The following is a 20148-nucleotide window of genomic DNA, read 5'->3' as shown; positions in this document are numbered from 1 at the left end:
TTTTAAGGATGCTTATAAATATAATATATCTTAAATTACATTTATTGGCAAATAGTGTTTATTTGTTTATTTATTTATTGGTATAGATCTCATTAAATGTTGTTAGATTTAGGATTAAAACAAGAAAATCATTAGATATTTAATATCATAATATCTAATGCAATTTTGTTTCTTAAAAACTTTATCTTGTTTTAAAGTGGTTTATGTACTGTATACATATACATACATTATATATAATATTATTAGGATTTCTTTTTATCTAACTTCTGTCACCCACCTTTGGTTGCAAACCCATATGACTTTTTAACACAAAAGGAAATATTTGGCAGAATGCTACATTTTCATCGAATGGAAAGATGCAATGAAGGTGAATGGTGACTGAGCTAACATTCTGCCTAACATCTCCTTTTGTCTTCCACATAAGAAAAAAGTCATACGGGTTTGAAAGCCCAGATGATTTTTACCACCATACGAACATTGTTGAGTTTGAAAGATAATGGAAGAGGCGTAATTGTATTTTCTCCTATAGGGTTTGCTGGTACACCAGGTTACCTTTCTCCAGAAGTGCTAAGAAAGGAGGCTTATGGGAAGCCTGTGGACATTTGGGCATGTGGTGAGTCACACACTCTCCCTGATAGAGTTCAATGCATCTATTTCTATCTTCTCGCTCTCTCAACGGCCCACACATATTCAGACACATCAGCTCTCAGGTGTGGAGAGCTCTTCTCCTGCAGGTGTTTTCAAGTGCTGCTTTCACCAGCTCAGTCACCAATGCCACGTTCCACGTCTACAGTGTCGAGTGATTTTATTAGTTTGCAAATGAGCAGGTCTGAAGTCTGATTCATTTAGCCTATTGTTTTGTTTGGACTGTTCCTTTTAGAGACCGTTAAATATAGTGACCATGCCTGTTAAGCTCCAAAAAGAGTAATTAACAACTTTAAAGCACCAAAAAGTAGTCTGTATGTGGTATATTCCCAGTTTCAGTAAGCCATATGATAGCTTTGTGTGAAGAATAAGTGGAATAGATATGTCTATGCTGCTGATTATCGCTATGTTCACATTCGTTTGTATAGATTGTGTCAAATATTGTGTTGTGTATGGTATTAAAATGCCACCTAACTTTCAGTTTCACTCCCAAACAAAGTTCTGATCAACAAAAAATGATCAACAAAATTTTGTGAATCAGTTTGACCAAATAATTCAATTAAAAAGAACAATTCATTCACCAATAGGATAACATTTATGACTTGAACATTGAAGATATATAAAGAATAGCTTAAAATCTAGTAGGGCTGGGTATCTATCTATAAAGATTTGCCGATTTGGTTAGACTTTGATTCGCAAGCTCTCAATTCGATTCTGGTTTCAATATGATTTGATTTGATTATGATTATGATAATGTCCATTTGGTTACATACTGTATTAATAAAAAACAACTAGTTCAGCTAATGCTGTAAATTATTCAGGGAACCTTGTAACTTGTTACATTAATTTAATATTAATAAAGAATTAACAACAGGGCCTAAAATATGCAGTTCAGTTGACATTTATTTAAAGGGATAGTTCACCTAAAAATGTCATCAATTATTCACCCTCATGCCATCCCAGATGTGTACGACTTTCTGTCTTCTGCTGAACACAAACAAAGATTTTTGAAGAATATCTCAGCTCTGTAGGTCCATACAATGCAATTCAACAGGATACAAAAGGATGAAGCTCAAAAAGCACATAAAGGCAGCATAAAAGTAATACATACGACTCCAGTGGTTTAATCCATGTCTTCAGAAGCGATATGATAGGTGTGGGTGAGAAACAGATCAATATTTATGTCCTTTTTTACTATAAATGTCCCCTTTCACTTCCACATACTTCATCTTTTGATTTTGGCAATTCACATTTTTCGTGCATATCGCCACCTACTGGACAGGAAGGAGAATTTATAGTAAAAGGACTTAAATATGAATCTGTTTATCACCCACACCTATCATATCGCTTCTGAAGACATGGATTAAACCACTGGAGTTTGTGTTCAGCAGAAGAAAGTCAAACACATCTGGGATGGCATGAGGATGATTAAACAATGAGAGAAATTTCATTTTTGGGTGAATTATTCCTTTAACAGTAATGTGGTAGTGGTAGAGCCGGTCAGCCACTAATCACAGGGTTGGCGATTCGATTCCCGGCCCACATGACTCCACATGCCGAAGTGTCCTTGGGTAAGACACTGAATCCCAAGTTGCTCCCAATGGCAGTCTAGCACCTTGCATGGCAGCTCTGCCATCATTGGTGTGTGAACGTGTGTGTGAATGGGTGAATGGGACACAGTGTACAGCGCTTTGGTAATCACTAATGTTAAAAAAGGTGCTATATAAGTGCAGACCATTTACCAACCACAACTAAAGTAAACCTTAAAGTAACAGATCAAACTTGTTATTTTAAGAATCGATATTGGGGTCATTCAAATGAAGATGGGGATAAATTGGAAAATCAATATTTTTACCCAGCACTAGAATCTAGTTGAAGTGAAGTACTTGTAATGTGTCTGCAGGAGTCATCCTATATATTCTTCTGGTGGGTTATCCTCCATTTTGGGATGAAGACCAGCATAAACTCTACCAACAGATCAAAGCCGGGGCTTATGACGTGAGTCCTTATTCGTTTTTCAGTTGTACAGTATCATGTTTTCTGGATCTCGTCTAGACCTTGTATTGTGTCCTGTAGTTTCCCTCCCCAGAATGGGACACAGTGACACCTGAAGCCAAAAACCTCATCAATCAGATGCTCACCATCAATCCAGCCAAGAGAATCATGGCCCAAGAGGCCCTGAAACACCCATGGGTCTGCGTGAGTATCCCTAGGCACAGAAAACTACAAAAAACTACTCTACAGATACCAAAATATATACATACAGTGTTCCCAAAACATATTTGGACCCTATTCACAGTCTGTGATGACACATTTCACCTTATTTTGCAGCATAAAAAGCGTTGTTTTAAAAAACGTTTGTAATATAGATGCTGAGGGAGCGACATCTTTCTCTCCTCTTGACTGCAAAAATGATCATTGCTGTTGTCTCCCATTTACCCCTATACAATGTTACTGTGCTATCGTTTACTTCCGCATTCCAAGCCTGGATATGTGAAAAGGGTTCATTAAGTCACTTAACAGTGTTTGAATGTCATTGCATTAGATAACAGCATATCAAAGCATGTGACTTTTAATCAACTGGTTTCAAGGCAATTTTTTTTATTAGTGGAAAGTCATTTCGGCGTTGCTGTTTTGATGAATAATTGCAAAAACAAGAATTTTCTTTGGAATAATATGCTCCAATCAGGCATGCACAAATAGACCAAATCTGCTAGTTTGTTTATATGGCAGATACATAAAGTAAATACAGCGACTCTGAATATTTTCATGTCTCTCTTTCCCACAGCAACGATCCACTGTGGCCTCCATGATGCACAGACAGGAAACGGTCGAGTGCCTGAAGAAGTTCAACGCGAGAAGGAAACTCAAGGTTTGATTGGTTACTAAATGTCTCATTTTAATGCATTTCTTTGTTATGTGTCTAAAACCCATCCACATGGTTCCTATCTTTATCTCTTTGTCTCTTTTGTAACATATAGGGTGCAATTTTGACCACCATGCTGGTGTCGCGAAATTTTTCCGGTAAGTTAATATCAAGCCTGCTGCATTCCACATACCCAGTGCTCAGTGCTCAAGAGTGCACAATGCTACTGAAAAATTAAAGGAATAATTTACCCAAAAATGTCACTATTGAAGTAGTCCATACAACTCACAGACTAGACTTAAAGACTTCAGAAGATTTGAATGCTTTTATGGTGCTTTTATCATGTTTTTTATCCTCTTTGTATCTTGTTGTATACGAGGGTGAATAAATAACAGAAGTTTCATTTTTGGGTGAACTGTTGCTTTAATAGAGACCCAAATCCCATTTGAAGCATTGGACATTTCAAATGAAGTCATTTCATAGATACGCAAACTGTGCATTGTTTCATGTCTGACAGCTGGACATTTGAGTTGAGGTCGAATCACAACAGATTGATTCAAAGACGAGCAGATCTGTGTTTGGAGGGAAGAATAATTGTGGATGTGTACGGCTGTGCCAAACACTGCCTGTGATAACTGGCGTTTATAATAACATGTGATTTATTTCTGCTGTACTGAAGCATCTGCTCTCTCACACTCGAGCGCATACACACACACACACACATTCACACACTCACACTTCAACAGCAGGCTGGTGGGCGGATTCAACAGTGTTCTTGTTGAGGAGCATTTTAGAGGCTGTCTCTCTCTCTCTCTCTCTCGTCAGCCGTCCTCTCTCTCTGCTCTTATTACTGTAATTACCCCATCCTGCAGGGTGACTCAGTGGTAAAGGAGGTGTGGGAGTGTCCGAGCGTCACACCACGCTTGTACCTTCATGTGTCATTCCTGTATTCTTTATTCAGTCTTTTATTTTTTATACATTTTTATAAATGTAAAATATTCTGTCATAATTTACTCTTCCTCACAGTGGCTCACATGAGAACTTGCATTGTTTTTAGCCCCAAACAATGGCAGTTCTCACATCAACACGTATGCCACTGTGTATCAGCTTCTCTCCTGAACACGCAATCTTAGGTTTTCACAGTATTTTCAATACTTGGACATTTCTTCAGAAGACTTGGAATATGACACACAATTCGCATGGACTACTTTTATGATACTCTTGGATCCTTGTTTGAGCTTTATAGTGATATTAACTCTAATTGTATTAATAAGATGAACCGTGATATTCATTATTTATACATTAAATGATAACAATGCAAAATATCATATAATAGACAGATCTTTTAGGGTTTTTTTCTTGGTGCGTCAGCACGTAACAGGTAGCGTACACTCATTTGAACCCACAATCAGAAATCGCAAGCAATTGTATGGCCCGCGAATAATTTCGTAAACACTTGAATGGCCCTTAATGGAAAAAAGGTTCCCCACCCCTGATCTACAATAAGCCAATTGTAAGCAGGACCCGCCCACATAATTATTATACAAGAGACAGAAATGTAAGAATAAATAAAAAAATAAATAAATGTGGGAATAATTAAATATAGAAATAAATAGGCCTACATGTGGGAATAAAAAGAAATAAAAATAAATGAATTCATAAATAAATAATAATTTTAAAAAACAAATGAAAGAATAAATATAGTTTTAAAGAATAAAAATAAAAAGAGAAAATAATAAATAAAGGAAAAAAAGTCATACAAAAATAAATTCAGGAATAACTTTCATTAAAAACTAATTATATTTGTTTTATCAAGACATTTATTCCTTTATTTATTTTCTTATTATTACATTTATTTATTTATGTATTTATTTATTTATTATTTTTGCATGTTTTGTCCTCCATACTCACTTTTGTGAGGTACTGTATATTTTTCTTTTTAAAGTTTTTGTCCTAACTTGCACCTCCAAACTTAAGGTGTGCGTTTGCTGCAGTGTTTCTTTACTACAAATAATACCATTGTTGAACGATGGTTTACTCAAAAATGCACATTCTGTCATTCTGTCATTATTTACTCACCCTCATATTGTTTGGAACACACCAAAAAGTCTAAAGTATTATTAATTTATTTATTAATATCGTGGTATGTCTTTTCAATACAATGGCTCACTTTAAAGCTTAAAGGGGACCCAAAAGCATCATGAGGGTGAGTTAATTATGACAGAAGTTTATAAGTGAAATATCCCTTTATCATCATGTCAGATTGTTTTACATTTTTGCTATTCTATATGATTCTTTCTTGATTTCAATCCTAAATAAAGGTTTCACTGTGTTTTACCATGGCGTAGATCAGCGCTGGTGTATTCCCCGCTGATAGACGTGAGTGGCTCTCAGAGGAGAGCTTGACAAGAAAATTAGCCTCTTCTTTATTCCAGCGTGACAGGGAAAGCCTTATTATATGATTACGCCAACCACTGTAATGGACTCTTTCGCAGGGCGCCCTCAAAATCAGCCTCTGGTTGCAGACGACAGCCTGTGTTCCGGCAAACTCTTTCCTTGCTAACACACTTCTCTTCTTCCTTTCTGCCTACTACTTTATTTCAGAGAAAAACCTGCACCACTAATTAATAGGGAAAGTTCAGCAAGAAATGGAAATTCTGTCATCCTTTACTCGCATTTCATTCTTAGTGAATTCCCCCTTCAATGTCTATGGCACGATTGGCATATGTGTGTGTCTGTGTGTGTCTGGCAGTGGGTAGGCAGACAACAGCACCCTCCTCCGTCTCCGCGGCCGTCGCCGCAGCCGCAGCGGCCGGTACCACCACAAGTCTGGTGGAACAAGGTAGCCCCGCCCCCTCATTTCACACTGGAGCTCACCTCCCATCACCAATACATCATCTTCACTTAATTCTCTCCCATGCATCATGATTCATGTTCAGCATGGAGCATGGCACGGTTACAGCGCTTTCAAACTCTGCACTGTGGACGGCGTTGGCTGATTTTAGGGAATGGCCGTCAGATCTTCACAGTCTTTTTTAAATTCTTCATTTTCCATTTCTCTTTCTTCCTCATCTAGACCTCTTTTGCAGTCACCATAAGACACAAAATCCTCAGAGGCGTTTGTTGTATCAACACATTTGATACAATAAAAACCTGGGCTCCCTGACTCCCGGAAATTGCCAGGCAATCAAATTGGAACTGCTGATTTCAGTTTAGCTCATTTCAGTCTGAGGCTGAGCATGTTAAAATAACTACCCTGGTTTTCACTAGATTTTCCCTTTTTTTTTCTCTCTCTCTATTTCATTCTCTCCTTTCAATCTTTCCTGTGTTCATTGCACATCATCCACTCACTCCCTATCTCTCCTCTACTCATCTCTTTGCTCCATACATCCACAGATTTATCATTCATCGGATGTGTTCTGCTTCTCTTTCTCTCAGTCTTTCTTCCCTTGGGTTTCTGATTTTAGGTCTCTCTCTCTTTCTCTCTCTCTTGCCTGCCTACTGGTGACTGAATGTTGCACGAGAGCACACGCATGTCATGTGATGCAGGAGAACGTGGCCTGATCTGATCTGACTGCATGTGTCTTAAAGTGTTCTGGAAAGGGGGTTCAATGTCCTTCAATGATTTGCCATAAACGGATACATTTTTTGTCTGTGAGAACCAATATGTATTGCAACAATGAGAAGAAGTGTGTTTATTTATGTGTGTGAAATTTGAAGAGTTGTTTGGTGGTAATCATTTTAACACAGTTGCATGCTTTTGAATGTAGTTTGATGGAACAGTGTTTACCTACGGTTTTACCTATAGTGCAACTCTTTACATCTTAAAGCATTTCTCTGTGTGTAGAATATTTAAAGTGTTTTTTCGTTGTTTGTCTCTGTGTGTGTTTTTTGGTCAGTTGTATTTGGTGAATCAAGTTTGTTACCACCCCAATGATGGCATAGAAAAGGACTTGAAACATTGATGTGACATGCCAAAGACAAAACTTTGAAAATAAACCAAAGACTTTTGTTTTAGTCGTCAGTTGCACGCATTTGAACCCCCTACCCTTGTCCAGACAAACAAACATCCATCAAATGGACCTCAGGTTATCTCTCTCTCTCTTAATCTATTCCTTCTAATCTATTCTATTCCCTCTCTTCATTCCTTTCTGCCTCTAAAATTTGTATCAAGGTAAGATTCTCTCTCTTTTCCTCTCTTTCTAGCCCCTTCACGCAACACCTTCCCTATATCTGCACGGATTTGAAGTCAATCGACTATAGTGCTTTAGAAATGTAGAATATCTCTTGTGTTGCCATGGCAGTGCAGATGAGAATCATTTAAATTTCAAATCAGATTTGCTGATGGCTCCATTTCATTTGATTTCATTTATGTACTGCATGAATCAGTTGCTGTTGTCTTAAAAGGTTTTTATTCACTTTGACAAAGCTTCAACAAGCTCACTTGTGAGGAAAATTGAGCATTTTACAGTTACTGGTGCTTGCTTCATGTACGGATCATCTGAGCATCTCGGCATTTCACGCTTTATCTGCAGTGTGTGTGTTTGTGAAATTACTTTGCTGTACTTTAGGGTCGTCAGGGGATGTCCTCAAAGGTTAAAAGTTGATGTTGTGATGCTGGTGTCTCCACCCATCATTTTAACCAGGTTAAAGGGACAGTTTTTTTAAATAAATCTGTCATCATTTACTTACCCTCATGTCGTTCCAAACCTATTCATATGGCTTCCTTTCTTCCCTGGAATATAAAAAGGGATGTTCGGCAGAATGTTAGCTTCAGTCACCATTCACTTTTATAGTATGGGGGGGGGGGAAATGCAGGTTTGGAATGACATGAGGGTGAGAAAATGATTATTTTTGGGTGCACTTTCCCTTTAACCAGCAAGACTTCTATAGTCAACCAGCTGTCATGCTGCTTGGACATCTTCACTAGTGAGGTTTCACATAGGTCCACCACTTTTTAAATTGTGGGGAGCAATTTCCAACACTGCAAAATAAATGATAATTTCCTTAATATTTTTGTTATGTTTTCCAGTAAAAAATATTAAACATAACACAAGGTTTTAAATCTTGTTTTCATAGAAACCTTACAGACTTTAGTGAGGTTTATGCTTAGAAGTAGAAACAATTAAAAAAATATACTTAATTCCATGGCAAAACAAGTGTATTTTATTACCTCATTGGCAAATAGTTTTCTATAAAAAAAATATACACTCACTGAGAACTTTATTAGGAACACTATGGTTCTAATAATTGGCCGACGTGGTCTTATGCTGTTCTAGCACATCCGCCTCAATGTTCGGCATGTTGTGCATTCTGAGATGCTACTCTGCTCACTACAGTTGTACAGAGTGGTTATCTGAGTTACCATTGCCTTTCTGTTAGCTCGAACCAGTCTGGCCATTCTCTGATGACCTCTCTCATCAACAAGGCATTTCTGTCTGTGCCATTCACTGGATGTTCTTTGTTTTGGCACCATTCTGAGTAAACTCTAGAGACTGTTGTGTGTGAAAATCAATAGAAATACTCAAACCAGCCCATCTGGCACCAACAATCATGCCACAGTCGAAATCTCTAGGATCACATTTTTCCCCATTCTGATGGTTGATGTGAACATTATCTGAATCTCCTGACCCATATCTGCATTATTTTATGCACTGCACTGTTGCCACACGATTGGCTGATTAGATAAAGTGCTCAGTGAGTGTTTATTTGAATAGCCAAATAAAAATGGATTTGAATTGGCAAATACATTTCTATGAAAACAAGACTATATAATTTGCTTCTCATGTTTTATGGATTTTTAGATATTCTTTACGGGGAAACAAGTAAAAAAAAACTTTTTAGTTTTTAGTTTTTTTGCAGTGCACAAAAATAGTAAATCCTGAAATCACCTACCAGCCAATGGATCTTTATTTGGGAGGAAAACGGCTTAATGAACATCCCAAATAATGTCTTAATGAAAATCTAAAAAGGTTTATGTGAGGGTAAAGTTTAGTTCGGCCATAGAAAATATAATTAGCTTTATACAAAAATAATGAAGTCAATGGAAAGTCGCCAATGTGATGTTTAGTGCGTTTAGACACATCTGCATGTATACCAGCCATTCCCTAACCCCTCACTCCTGTACGGGATGCATCGAATATAATTTCTAATTAATTCCAAAGAATTCTGCTCAGTCGCATAGTATGCATCCTAACATGCAACACATGTGTGTGTATGATGCATATGTGTTCGTGCATTCCACGTGTAGTGTTTTAAACAGCTTTAATCCTCTGAATGTGGGGCGGGGGGGATTTTCCCAGCTGGCTGGCTGGCGCAGTGTTTGGCGAGCACCATTAGCGCTCTGGTAATGTTGACTGTTGCTCCTGTCCGAGTGTGCTGATGTTTACCCTTCCTCTCTCCACGTCTACAGCAGCCAAGAGCCTGCTCAACAAGAAGGCCGATGTCAAGGTAAGACGTCCTCTTCCACTCCTCTCCTCTTCCCATTTCATTCCTCTTTCTCGGTCTTTCTATCCTTGTTCGCCTTTTTTAATCAGTATTTTTTTGTCTTGTTTTCCATCTAAACATCCTTAAAATGAGATAAATTGAATGCCACATTGTTTTTTTCACAATCATCTATACATTTAGCTCGATTTTTGCTTAAAACAAGACAATGGGGTAAAACAAATACACTTAATTCAAGATATGTGAGTCTTAATATCTAAAGCAATTAGAGTAAAAAAGAAGTACATTTATCTTGTTTTAAGTAAGGTTTTGTATGTTTACTTGAGAACAAGACTAAAATACTGATTAGGAAAATTATTTTTGCAAAGTTTGCCTAGCTCACATTGTTCAGGGATTCCTAAAAGTTCCTTTTCCTGTAAATTTTGATATGGCACTCACTAAATGTCTGTGATCTGTACCGATGATGTTGGAGCAGATCTGTGTGTTTATGTGTTTGTTTTTGCAGTCTCTGTCTCTATGTTCTGTCCTTTTCGGCAGTCGCTTTGTGTCTGGGTTTACTTAGCTATACTTCAGGGCCAAATTATCCTCAGAAGTTACCTTAATCTGGCAAAACCTCCCTTTTTGGGAAATCTGGGGACATCCCCAATTGAGACAATAAGTCATAAATCAAATATCAAAAAAAGCAAAAAGTTATTTTAGGGGTAGGTTTTTAGTTAGGGTTAGTATTTATCAATAATATTATATAAGTACAATGTACAGTTATTCTAGTGAGTTAAATGTGACTGTATGTGTCATATGTATGATTAAATACTAAGGCTTTTGGGGTGGCAGCTGAAACCATCGTGAGCTTGTGCTTTTTCATTTCTGACCTGTGTCTTGCCTTATTACACCTTTATCATCTACCCATTATGCTTCATGCCCCAATAGCAGTACCCATGCCAGGGTAGCACCTCCATTTGCATTTCAATTTCGAGCGTTCCTCTACTTGGACTGAAGTCATAAGAGTTGGTTTACCTCAGATGTGCAGGTCTTTCATTGAGAGAATGCGCACAGATGTTGACCTCCGACCTGTAATGAGCTGTTAGAGAGAGTGCACTTGAAGGTTCGTTTGTTCTGATAATAACGTATAATCCTCTCAGACAGATTCACCTCCATCGCACCGCTGAATTAGAAATGAAACTCTGACTGCTCTCTGTTTGGGATTGGATGAGGAGTATAATCTAGAGAATAATCCTCTCCGGTCGGGCCAGGCTCACTCGGAGCATTAATCATACATTACATAATCCTTTAGCATGCCGTTTTTATGAGGCTGATGCTTAAAAGCATTCCGAGGAAAATCCTGCCGCTGCTTTCTCCGCCAATGCTATATTTGTGTAACTTTTAGCCCTGAATAAATGAGGAGGTTTCGGCTGAAGTGTCTCAGAGATTACGTTTAATATTTTAAAATGCGTTATGGGTCATAGTTCGGTAATCTCACTTAAACTTTAGCTTCCCAGGTACTTCTTTTCTTCTTTCTTGCTGTTGTTCATCTTTTTATTCTATTAGGGATGCACCAATATTGGATTTTTTGGCAATACCGATACCTATTTGTATGTTATGCTATTAACCGATATCTCTTTTTTTTATTATTAAGAATTCACCAATATAGAAATTTTGGCCAATAAGTTACTGATTTTTATGTTATGGCCGCTCACTATTATGATGGCCCATAAACATTCTATACCTATTTGTTTCTATTGGGGATGCACAGATAAAGAATTTTTGACAATACTGATAACCCATTTTTATGTAATAACTGTTACCAGTAAAGCAGCCATATTTTCTGTTAAGGATGCTCTAGGATAGGAATTTTGAACGATACAATAATCGATTTTTATGTAATGGCCCCTCCCATTATGATGGCCCATAAATATTCTATACCTCTCATTTTCTATTACGAATACGAATTTTTTTGGGCGATAACCCATTTTTATGTTCTGACTCTTCTTAACCGATATAATGACCATTAAAATCTTCTGGATCTCTTTTTTTATTATTAAGGATGCACCCGTGTACTGTAAGGATTTTGGCCTATACGATTACCAATTTTATGTCATGGCCATTATCAGTTATGTTTGCTGAAAAATATATCTCCCTTTCACTATTAAAAATGTACCGATATTGGAATTTTCGATAACCGATAACCAAGTCTATGTTTTGGCTGCTAACCATTATGATATCTGATAAATATGCTACAGCTCTATTTTTCTATAAGGGATGCATCAATATAGGAATTTTGTCAGATTAAATAATTGATTTTTATTTTTGAACCATTAACTGCTACAGTATGATGGCCAATAAATACTCTGTTGCTCTTATTTTCTATCAATGATGTCTCGATATGAGAATTGTTGTCTATGCAGATGACCAATTTTTATGTTTTTGCCGGTAACCATTATGTTGGCTGATAAATATTCTATATCTCTTATTTACTATTAATGATATGGGAATTTTGATCAATACCGATAACCAATTTTTACAATATGGCTGTTAAATGATAAGATGGCCAACAAATATTATATTTGTCATGTTTTCTATTCAGATTGCACAGATATAGATATTCTGTTCAATCCTGATAAACCATTATTTATTTTGTGGCAGTTAACCGATATGATGGTCACTAAAGTCTTTTGTATCTTTTTTTATTTTTATAAAGGATGCACCGATATAAAAAGTTTGCCAATATGTTAATTGATTTTTTGTTATGGCCATTAATTGTTATTATGACCAATAAATATTCTATATCTCTTATTTTTATTAAGGATGAACCAGAAAATGAATTTTGGGCGATACCAATAAATGATTGTTATAATTATGGCTGTTAACTAAAGCTAAAAGCTAAAATTGTACATGCTTAAATTGAAATCGGTCATCAAAACATTATAATTTACAGTAAAACGGATAACTGTTTAATACTTCTTAAACCTGGCTTAGAAAAAGAGTATACTCTTTGATTTAGGACAAAAAAAGCCCTATTATCGGATATTATCGGCTTCCAATATCGGCATATACAGATACGATAATAAAAAAGCACTAGTATTGTCCAATACCGATTCGGTCACCACATATCGTACATCCGTATTTTTAGTGTCTCTCACTCAGTTTCTCTCTGGCCTCTACGTATCTGACTGCGGTTGTGTCTGAATCAACATTGAGTGCCGCCCACTGTCAGCACTTTGGTCAGACTGTGTTCTCATCACAGTATTCAGCTGTGTGCTCTTCCTACTATCTACAGATGTGCATTTCATGCACAGATTCTCTTAAAAACTGCCCCCAGGGCACCAGCATCAGAAAACGTTCCTTTTCTGGAGCTCTCATTAACTGCTCAGGCAGGTGCAAGCTTTCATCGGCCCTGTGATTGTCAGCTGCAGTAATGAGGGTGTTTTCCCGCTCTCTAGGCCAATCGTTCCATGTTCTCTCCTCCTACGCCTCACGCTCCATCCATGATATCTCTCCTCAATATCGCGATCCAGAGCAGGGTGGGCCACCTCAGTGGGTAACGAAGCTCTCGCTCTAGGAATAGCTGGCGATCGGAGAAGGGAACTAGGAGACTGAAATAGACACTTCCACCGCACCTCACTCATTGCTTAGCAACTGGCTCACCACACTTCTCCATTCTGACATTTCTCTTCTTTTTTTCTAAGCTCTCGTTTCTTGCCCTCTTGACTTATGTAGTGGAGCTTCATACAGTGCATCACGGCTGGAGAAATTGTAAGGAAACTAACCGACAACCATGGTTTCACCTTAAGTCAACTTATCAGTTGGAAACAAATAATTGATGAAATAAAGGAGCAGTAAAGAGAACAGGAAAATACGTAGATGAGATTAAGTCATGAATAGAGATAATGTTGCCATTTCAGAGTGGTTAAGGATCTTTGAGCTTACAAGCCAATGGTTTTAGGTTCAAAGCCCATACTGGCCGTTTCTTTAAGCTAACGCTATTGTGCACTACAGCAAGACACTTAAACATAACTTGCCCCAGGCAATTGTTCCTGTAGTAACAAATACATGTACTTTTAAGCCACTTTGGAGAAGAAACCATCTGCTACATTAACCTACAGTTCTGTAGTTGGGCTAGCTACTCAAAAATGTAGCAAGCTAAGCTACCATCTGTTGTATAATGGGTGTCTACTTGCATTGTGATTGCCATTGTCTCTTTGGACCGATTTGTTTTTTCACCCCAAAACAGTATTCACAAGCTGCGCTGAAGTGGTCCCACTTTATATTAGGTGTCTTTAACTACTATGTACTGAAGCATTTGATACAATGTGCATATTATGTACTTGCGTATTGTTGAAATACTTACATTTAAAGTACCTGCATTTACTTACATTTATAGTTACATTGTTAACCTCACCTTTAACCCTTAACCTAACACTAATCCAACCCTAAACCTACCCGTACCTCAACCTCAATACCACATGTGAATCTTGTGAGAATTTTGCAGAACAACGTGTAGTTACACTGTAAAAAAAACAATGCATTGTATGTATTTTAATGACTACATAGTAGTTAAGGACACCTAATATAAAGTGGGACGCATTAAGTTAATTCAACCAACCAAATTTAAAAACGAGATTTGAGAATTGGACATTGCTAGTCCTAATTCTAATGAGACATCGGAGAATACTGGACACAGAACTTGATTGTAAAAATATTGTAATTTGATTGTAAAAATTATTTTAAATTATTTAAAAATCATTAAATATCTAAATATTCTTTAAACAAGCTACATTTACTTCAGAGGCAAAATGACATAAGACTTTTGTTTTCAGATAAATCTAATACCATTTATTAATGTTTATGCTTATAAAAAGAAAAAACTATGTGGTAAGAAAACCCCATTTGCCAAAAAAAAAAATTCCCAAGCATAAACCCCACAACATTTTGTTAGATTTCTCTGTGAGCAAGACATAACATCTTATGTCATTCTGCTTCTCAAGTAATTTTTTCTTGTTTTAGATATTTTAACCAGTAAATAAGTCCTACAAAATTATGTCATCGAAGAGTCATGACTAGTAGTTGACCAATACAGGGTTTTTTAGTGGCCGATGCCAATATCTAAAGAGCAGAATGGATGATATAATGCCTATATGAAATACAATTTAATAACATCAAACAAGTACACAGAATAGCTGATTTTAAGCACTTTTTTTTACATTTACACTGCCTATTCTGCTGTCTGCCTATTCTGTATGCATTAAAACCTGCAAATGTCCTCATAGTTTTATCTGCCAGATGAATTATGACCAGATCCCTCTTACGCAGAAACCCATGCCCACATTTCCTTAAACTTCCTTGATTTTCCACCTTTCATATGTCAGTCAGTGTTAGTGTGATTAATGCTCATCTCATATCCAGATTCATCCATAACGTGTGTTTTAACTCTCTCATTCCATCTGGCATCCTTCCATCACTCCCCGACACCAGAAACGGAAATCCAGCTCCACCGTTCAATACATGGTGAGAATGATGTTTAATCTTAATCTCTTTATCCCTCCACCCCGTTCTCATTTCACTCTGGTTTATCCATACATTTGCTCATTGAGCATTTGTGTCATTGAAAGCAAAATGCCAAATGAATCTACTCTTCCTTTTTTAATGATCTATATTGATTCCTCTCATGCTCAAATGCCAAGCAATTGATATAAAGGTTCAGATAGCATTTAATGATACCAGTGAGGGGCTTTTGGGTCTGTCATAGTGCATTTAGGTTGACTTTATTGACATTGTGTAGGGTTGTGGTACATTTTGTCCATTGTTGTGTTTGTTTGTTTGTTTGATTGTTAGTTGCAGTCTAAAGCAACATGTCTTTTGTCTTTCTTGTATTTGTCTTTCGATGTTGCTTCTTTTGAGTCCGTGTGTTTGTCTACTTTTGTCTGTGATTGTTCAAATGGATTCTTCTCCAGTTTTGCTTTCTTATGACGTTTTCCTCTAAGAAAACAATGGACCAAGCGTAGATTTTCTTGACTGTTTTCTGCGTTAGCCTTTTCTATTGGCTTTTCTTTCTTTCCCATTTTTTATAGTAGTTTAAGGTGTTTTTTTGTTGGTCCACAGTGGTCTACTCCTAATCGGCTTGACCTTGATGGTCTTTCATATTGACCTCTGCCCAACTGGCTAGAAATGCAACTGATCAATCATCCAGTGATAATGATCAGATGACTGTACATTATACTGCTTAGTACACAGTTACTCGCCAAATAAATGGACATAAAATACTTTTTAAGTTAAAATGATTTGATTATGTTAGAAGAACGAGACTGTGGAGTTATACAAAAGGCATAAAACTAGGAAATGTTCTCTGGGACACTAAATGGTCTGCACTTATATAGCGCTTTTTTCTAACCTCAGAGGTTCCCAAAGCGCTTTACACTGTGTCCCAATCACCCATTCACACACACACTCATACACCAATGGTGGCAGAGCTGCCATGCAAGGCACTAGCCTACCATTGGGAGCAACTTGGGGTTCAGTGTCTTGCCCAAGGACACTTCAGCATGTGGAGTCATGTGGGCTGGGATTTGAACCACCAACCCTGTGATTAGCAGCCAACCCACTCTACCACCTGATCCACAGCCACCCCTAGTCACTAGTCAGTCATATGGTTTAATGGTCACTTTACAAAAATATTTGACTGCTGAATGCAATTATCGACCAATCAGAATCAAGTATTCCAGAGTCGGTTGTGTAATAATGATTATATATAACCAACTTGGACCAGCTAAAGCCATGTGAAACTAGATCCTAGCACCAGAATCTGATTTTGCTGTATTTTTCAGCTGGGCAATGTTATAGCAAAGTCACACTGTATGTGATGATTTTAATTCCCTTTTAAAGTGTCATGTATTGAAGGAATGATCAGGTTCAATACAAGTTAAGCTAAAGTAACAGCATTTGTTGAATAATGTTGAATACCACAAAAAATTACTTCCAGTCATCCCTCATATAAGAAAAAAGAAGAAGCTACATTTGTGATAAGTCACTTGGAAGTGAATGAGGCAAGTCCATAAACATTAAAATACAGTGTGCCCCATTTTAAGAGCGCTATGCACGGAGTTATGCCATAAGTCATACATGCAAAGTCAATGGGCATGGCCATGGAGTTTTAGTATTTTTGTGCAAACATGCGCTAGGTCTAGGCACAAGTGGGTTTGGTGAAATGGCACATGCAAAGCGCTAATGGGCTGGGTCAAGTGCAATTTAATTCTGAGGTTCTACTCCGACGCTGTCTGCATCCTGTTATGTAGTCCCTATCAAGCACCAGTGATATAAACAAAGACAGCACATTGATAATAAATTGGTAGTGTAAATTGACTGTATGCAATGAATTACAAGAATAGAAACAACAGGTGGAAAAATACCAATACAAATTAGATCATAAATACTGTTGTACATATAGACATAGTAATACTTGAAAAATAACCCATGACCTATAGATAGTTAAACACAAACAAATTTGACGTGTAACTCTTGTGGCTATACTTTTAAACCAGTATGTAATGTATATTAACGTTTATGGACTGACCCCTTTCACTTCTATTGCCAGCAGCCATATGACCCTGCAGCTCTTGCCTGGTTACCCACTAAAGCTAAGCAGGTTTGAGCCTGGCCAGTACCTAGATGGGAGACCTCCTGTGGGAAAACTGTGGTTGCTGCAGGAAGAGGTATTAGGTAGGCCAGCAGGGGGTGCTCACCCTGTGGTCTGTGTGAGTCCTAGTTCCCGGGACACTATATTGTAAAAAAAAGCACCGTCTTTTGGATGAGATGTTAAACTGATGTCCTGACTCTCTGTGGTCATTAAAAATCCCATGACACATCTCAAGAGTACAGGTGTAACACTGGTGTCCTGGCCCTTTTCTATGATGGCCTCCGAATTATCCCCATCCCTGAATTTGCTACATCACTCTACTCTCTCCTCTCCACCATTAGCTGGTGTGTGGTGAGCGTACTGGCGCACTATGGCTGCCGTCGCATCATCCAGGTGGATGCTGCACACTGGTGGTGGTTGGGGAGTTCCACTATACTATGTAAAGTGCTTTGAATGTCTAGAAAACTGCTATATAAATGTAAGGAATTAATTAATTAAGTGCCATATTGAAATTGTGATTTTTTTTTTTAGTTGCCAGTTTTTTGTTTCTTTTTTTTTAATAAATGGAAGTACTGAGCCCGGAACATTCCTTTAAATGTTCACAAATTCTGTAGCACTTGATGTATCTCCAAGACAATCAGCTCATTGTGATTTTAAAACCCTCAGTGACCTCAGCTTTCTATATTTTAGAATCTACAGGTTATTCTGAATGTAAAATACAACCTTCTCCCTCACAGCCATACACATTATTTTTTCTCTCTTTCTGTCCCTCTGACTCCCTTTAATACCCTGTTTTGTGTTGTGCACAGCCACAGTCAAACAGCACGAAAAACAGCATAGTCACCAGTCCCAAGGGCACCGTCCCTTCTCCTGCACTGGTATTTACCTTCCTTATTCCTCTCTGTCTTCTCTCGCACCATCTTTTCGTTCGACTCGTCTGTCACTTTGGCTTCCTTCTGCTGTCTCACACATGTCTGTCTATGTAAGTGTCTATGTAACTCTTCTAAGGCCACCTGTCGTCCACGCTGTGTGTTTGTGAGCGACGCTTAAACACGCCTTAAATCCAAATGCACCTTCATCATTGTCATTGCAACATTTACCAAAAAAGTTGTTATTATTGAGATTTCATTCATTTTAGTCACTTGTTGTTAGTTACATGTTTTCAGAAAGGTTTCCATTGGTAAGTGTGTGTGCATGAACAACGTTTGGAAAACATTGTGTTTTTTTTTATTGTTATCCTTTGATAAACGGCAGATGAAATGAACGTTGATGATTTGTTTACATTTTGAATGGCTTCCATTATGTAGTAATCATTTCAATGTTCGTTAAATAAGCGTGTCTGTTTGTACGTGTCTGTGCATTTTTTGCTCATTAACAGACATTGTCTCAGTTAATGCTTTGAAGTCTGAAGTAACAATTTGCTTTTGTTGGTTGTTGGTTTTTATATTTCAGACTTGATATATAGAATATTATTAGACCAGTGGTTCTCAAACTTATGGACTCCAAGGACCCCCCAATGTCCAAGACCATATTTGAAGGCCCTTTGCCCGAAACTAGACGTGTCTGATTAAAATAATTTATCATGTATAATTTTATATTCTAGAAGTTTCAGAAAGAGTCTGTTTATAATTTTATGGGCATACTGTTCATCTTAAAGTATTTTTTAAGCATTTTAATTAAGTTGGATTATTTTAATATTTCTTCTTTAAAATTAATTTTAAGTCATCTTGAGGCCCTCTTGGAAGTGTGCTGAGCCCCCCTAGTGGGTCCCGGACCCCTGGTTGAGAACTGCTGGCCTAGACAAATGTATTCCTATTGTTTGTTAAGATTCTGAGTTTGTTAGATATATTATGAGCCTCTATTGTCACGGTTGCATTATTTTTTAAAACAGATAAATTGCTGTACCCGTAGGCTTCCAACATTTACATTTACATTTATGCATTTGGCAGACACTTTTATCCAAAGTGACTTACAGTGCACTTATTACAGGGACAATCCCCCAGAGCAACCTGGAGTTAAGTGCCTTGCTCAAGGACACAATGGTGGTCCAAAATCCCCACTCCATAAATAACAGTTTATATTTTATTGTATTTAAAGAGCAAAACTCTTTCATTTGAAAGTGTTATGTGAAAAGGCGGTGTCTGTTTAAAAAAAGCATAATCTGTTTGACTGTTAAAGATAAGATCTTTACATGCATAGGATTTAAACTCAAAAAACAGGAGCACTTCATATTAAATAAACAGAGACAAATTACTCTGCAAATTCTCAAGTACCCCGAATCACAACAGAAACATTGATTTACTTTTTAAGAAAAGTTCTTACTTTTTAAGAATGCTTAGAAGTGTTTTAATTCTGTTATAATTTGCAGAATGTTAGTCTCAGTCACCATTCACTTTCATTGTATCTTTGTTTCATTTAAAAGTGAACGGTGACTGAAACTGACATGTTCCATGGAAGAAATGTATGGGTTTGGAACAACATGAGAATGAGTAAATGTTGACTGATTTAACTTTTTGAGTGAACTGTTCCTTTAAGTGAAATATTAAAAAAATTCTGAGTTGTACAT

At 37.2% G+C, this 20148-nt stretch overlaps 1 protein-coding gene across 25 annotated transcripts in view; it reads left to right on the top strand.

Annotated features, from left to right (window-relative positions):
• The window catches only part of LOC127636528 (calcium/calmodulin-dependent protein kinase type II subunit beta-like), a 71942-nt gene that overhangs the window by 34740 nt on the left and 17054 nt on the right, over nt 1-20148 (top strand). For 6 of the 25 annotated variants that reach the window (XM_052117108.1, XM_052117094.1, XM_052117103.1 and 3 more), the window contains exons 8-14: nt 530-613; nt 2549-2643; nt 2722-2844; nt 3434-3517; nt 3627-3669; nt 9924-9961; nt 18392-18460. In XM_052117108.1, coding sequence (XP_051973068.1) covers nt 530-613; nt 2549-2643; nt 2722-2844; nt 3434-3517; nt 3627-3669; nt 9924-9961; nt 18392-18460 — 536 coding nt within the window. Of the gene's footprint in view, nt 1-529; nt 614-2548; nt 2644-2721; nt 2845-3433; nt 3518-3626; nt 3670-6263; nt 6354-9923; nt 9962-15424; nt 15458-18391; nt 18461-20148 lie in introns of all 25 variants that reach the window. The other 19 variants (XM_052117101.1, XM_052117098.1, XM_052117087.1 and 16 more) reach the window with 8 other exon arrangements.

This window comes from Xyrauchen texanus, chromosome 44 (genome assembly GCF_025860055.1).
Source record: "Xyrauchen texanus isolate HMW12.3.18 chromosome 44, RBS_HiC_50CHRs, whole genome shotgun sequence".
Taxonomy (NCBI): domain Eukaryota; kingdom Metazoa; phylum Chordata; class Actinopteri; order Cypriniformes; family Catostomidae; genus Xyrauchen; species Xyrauchen texanus.
The sequence above is the reverse complement of the archived record's forward strand: the minus strand, read 5'-3'. Positions and strand labels throughout refer to the sequence as shown.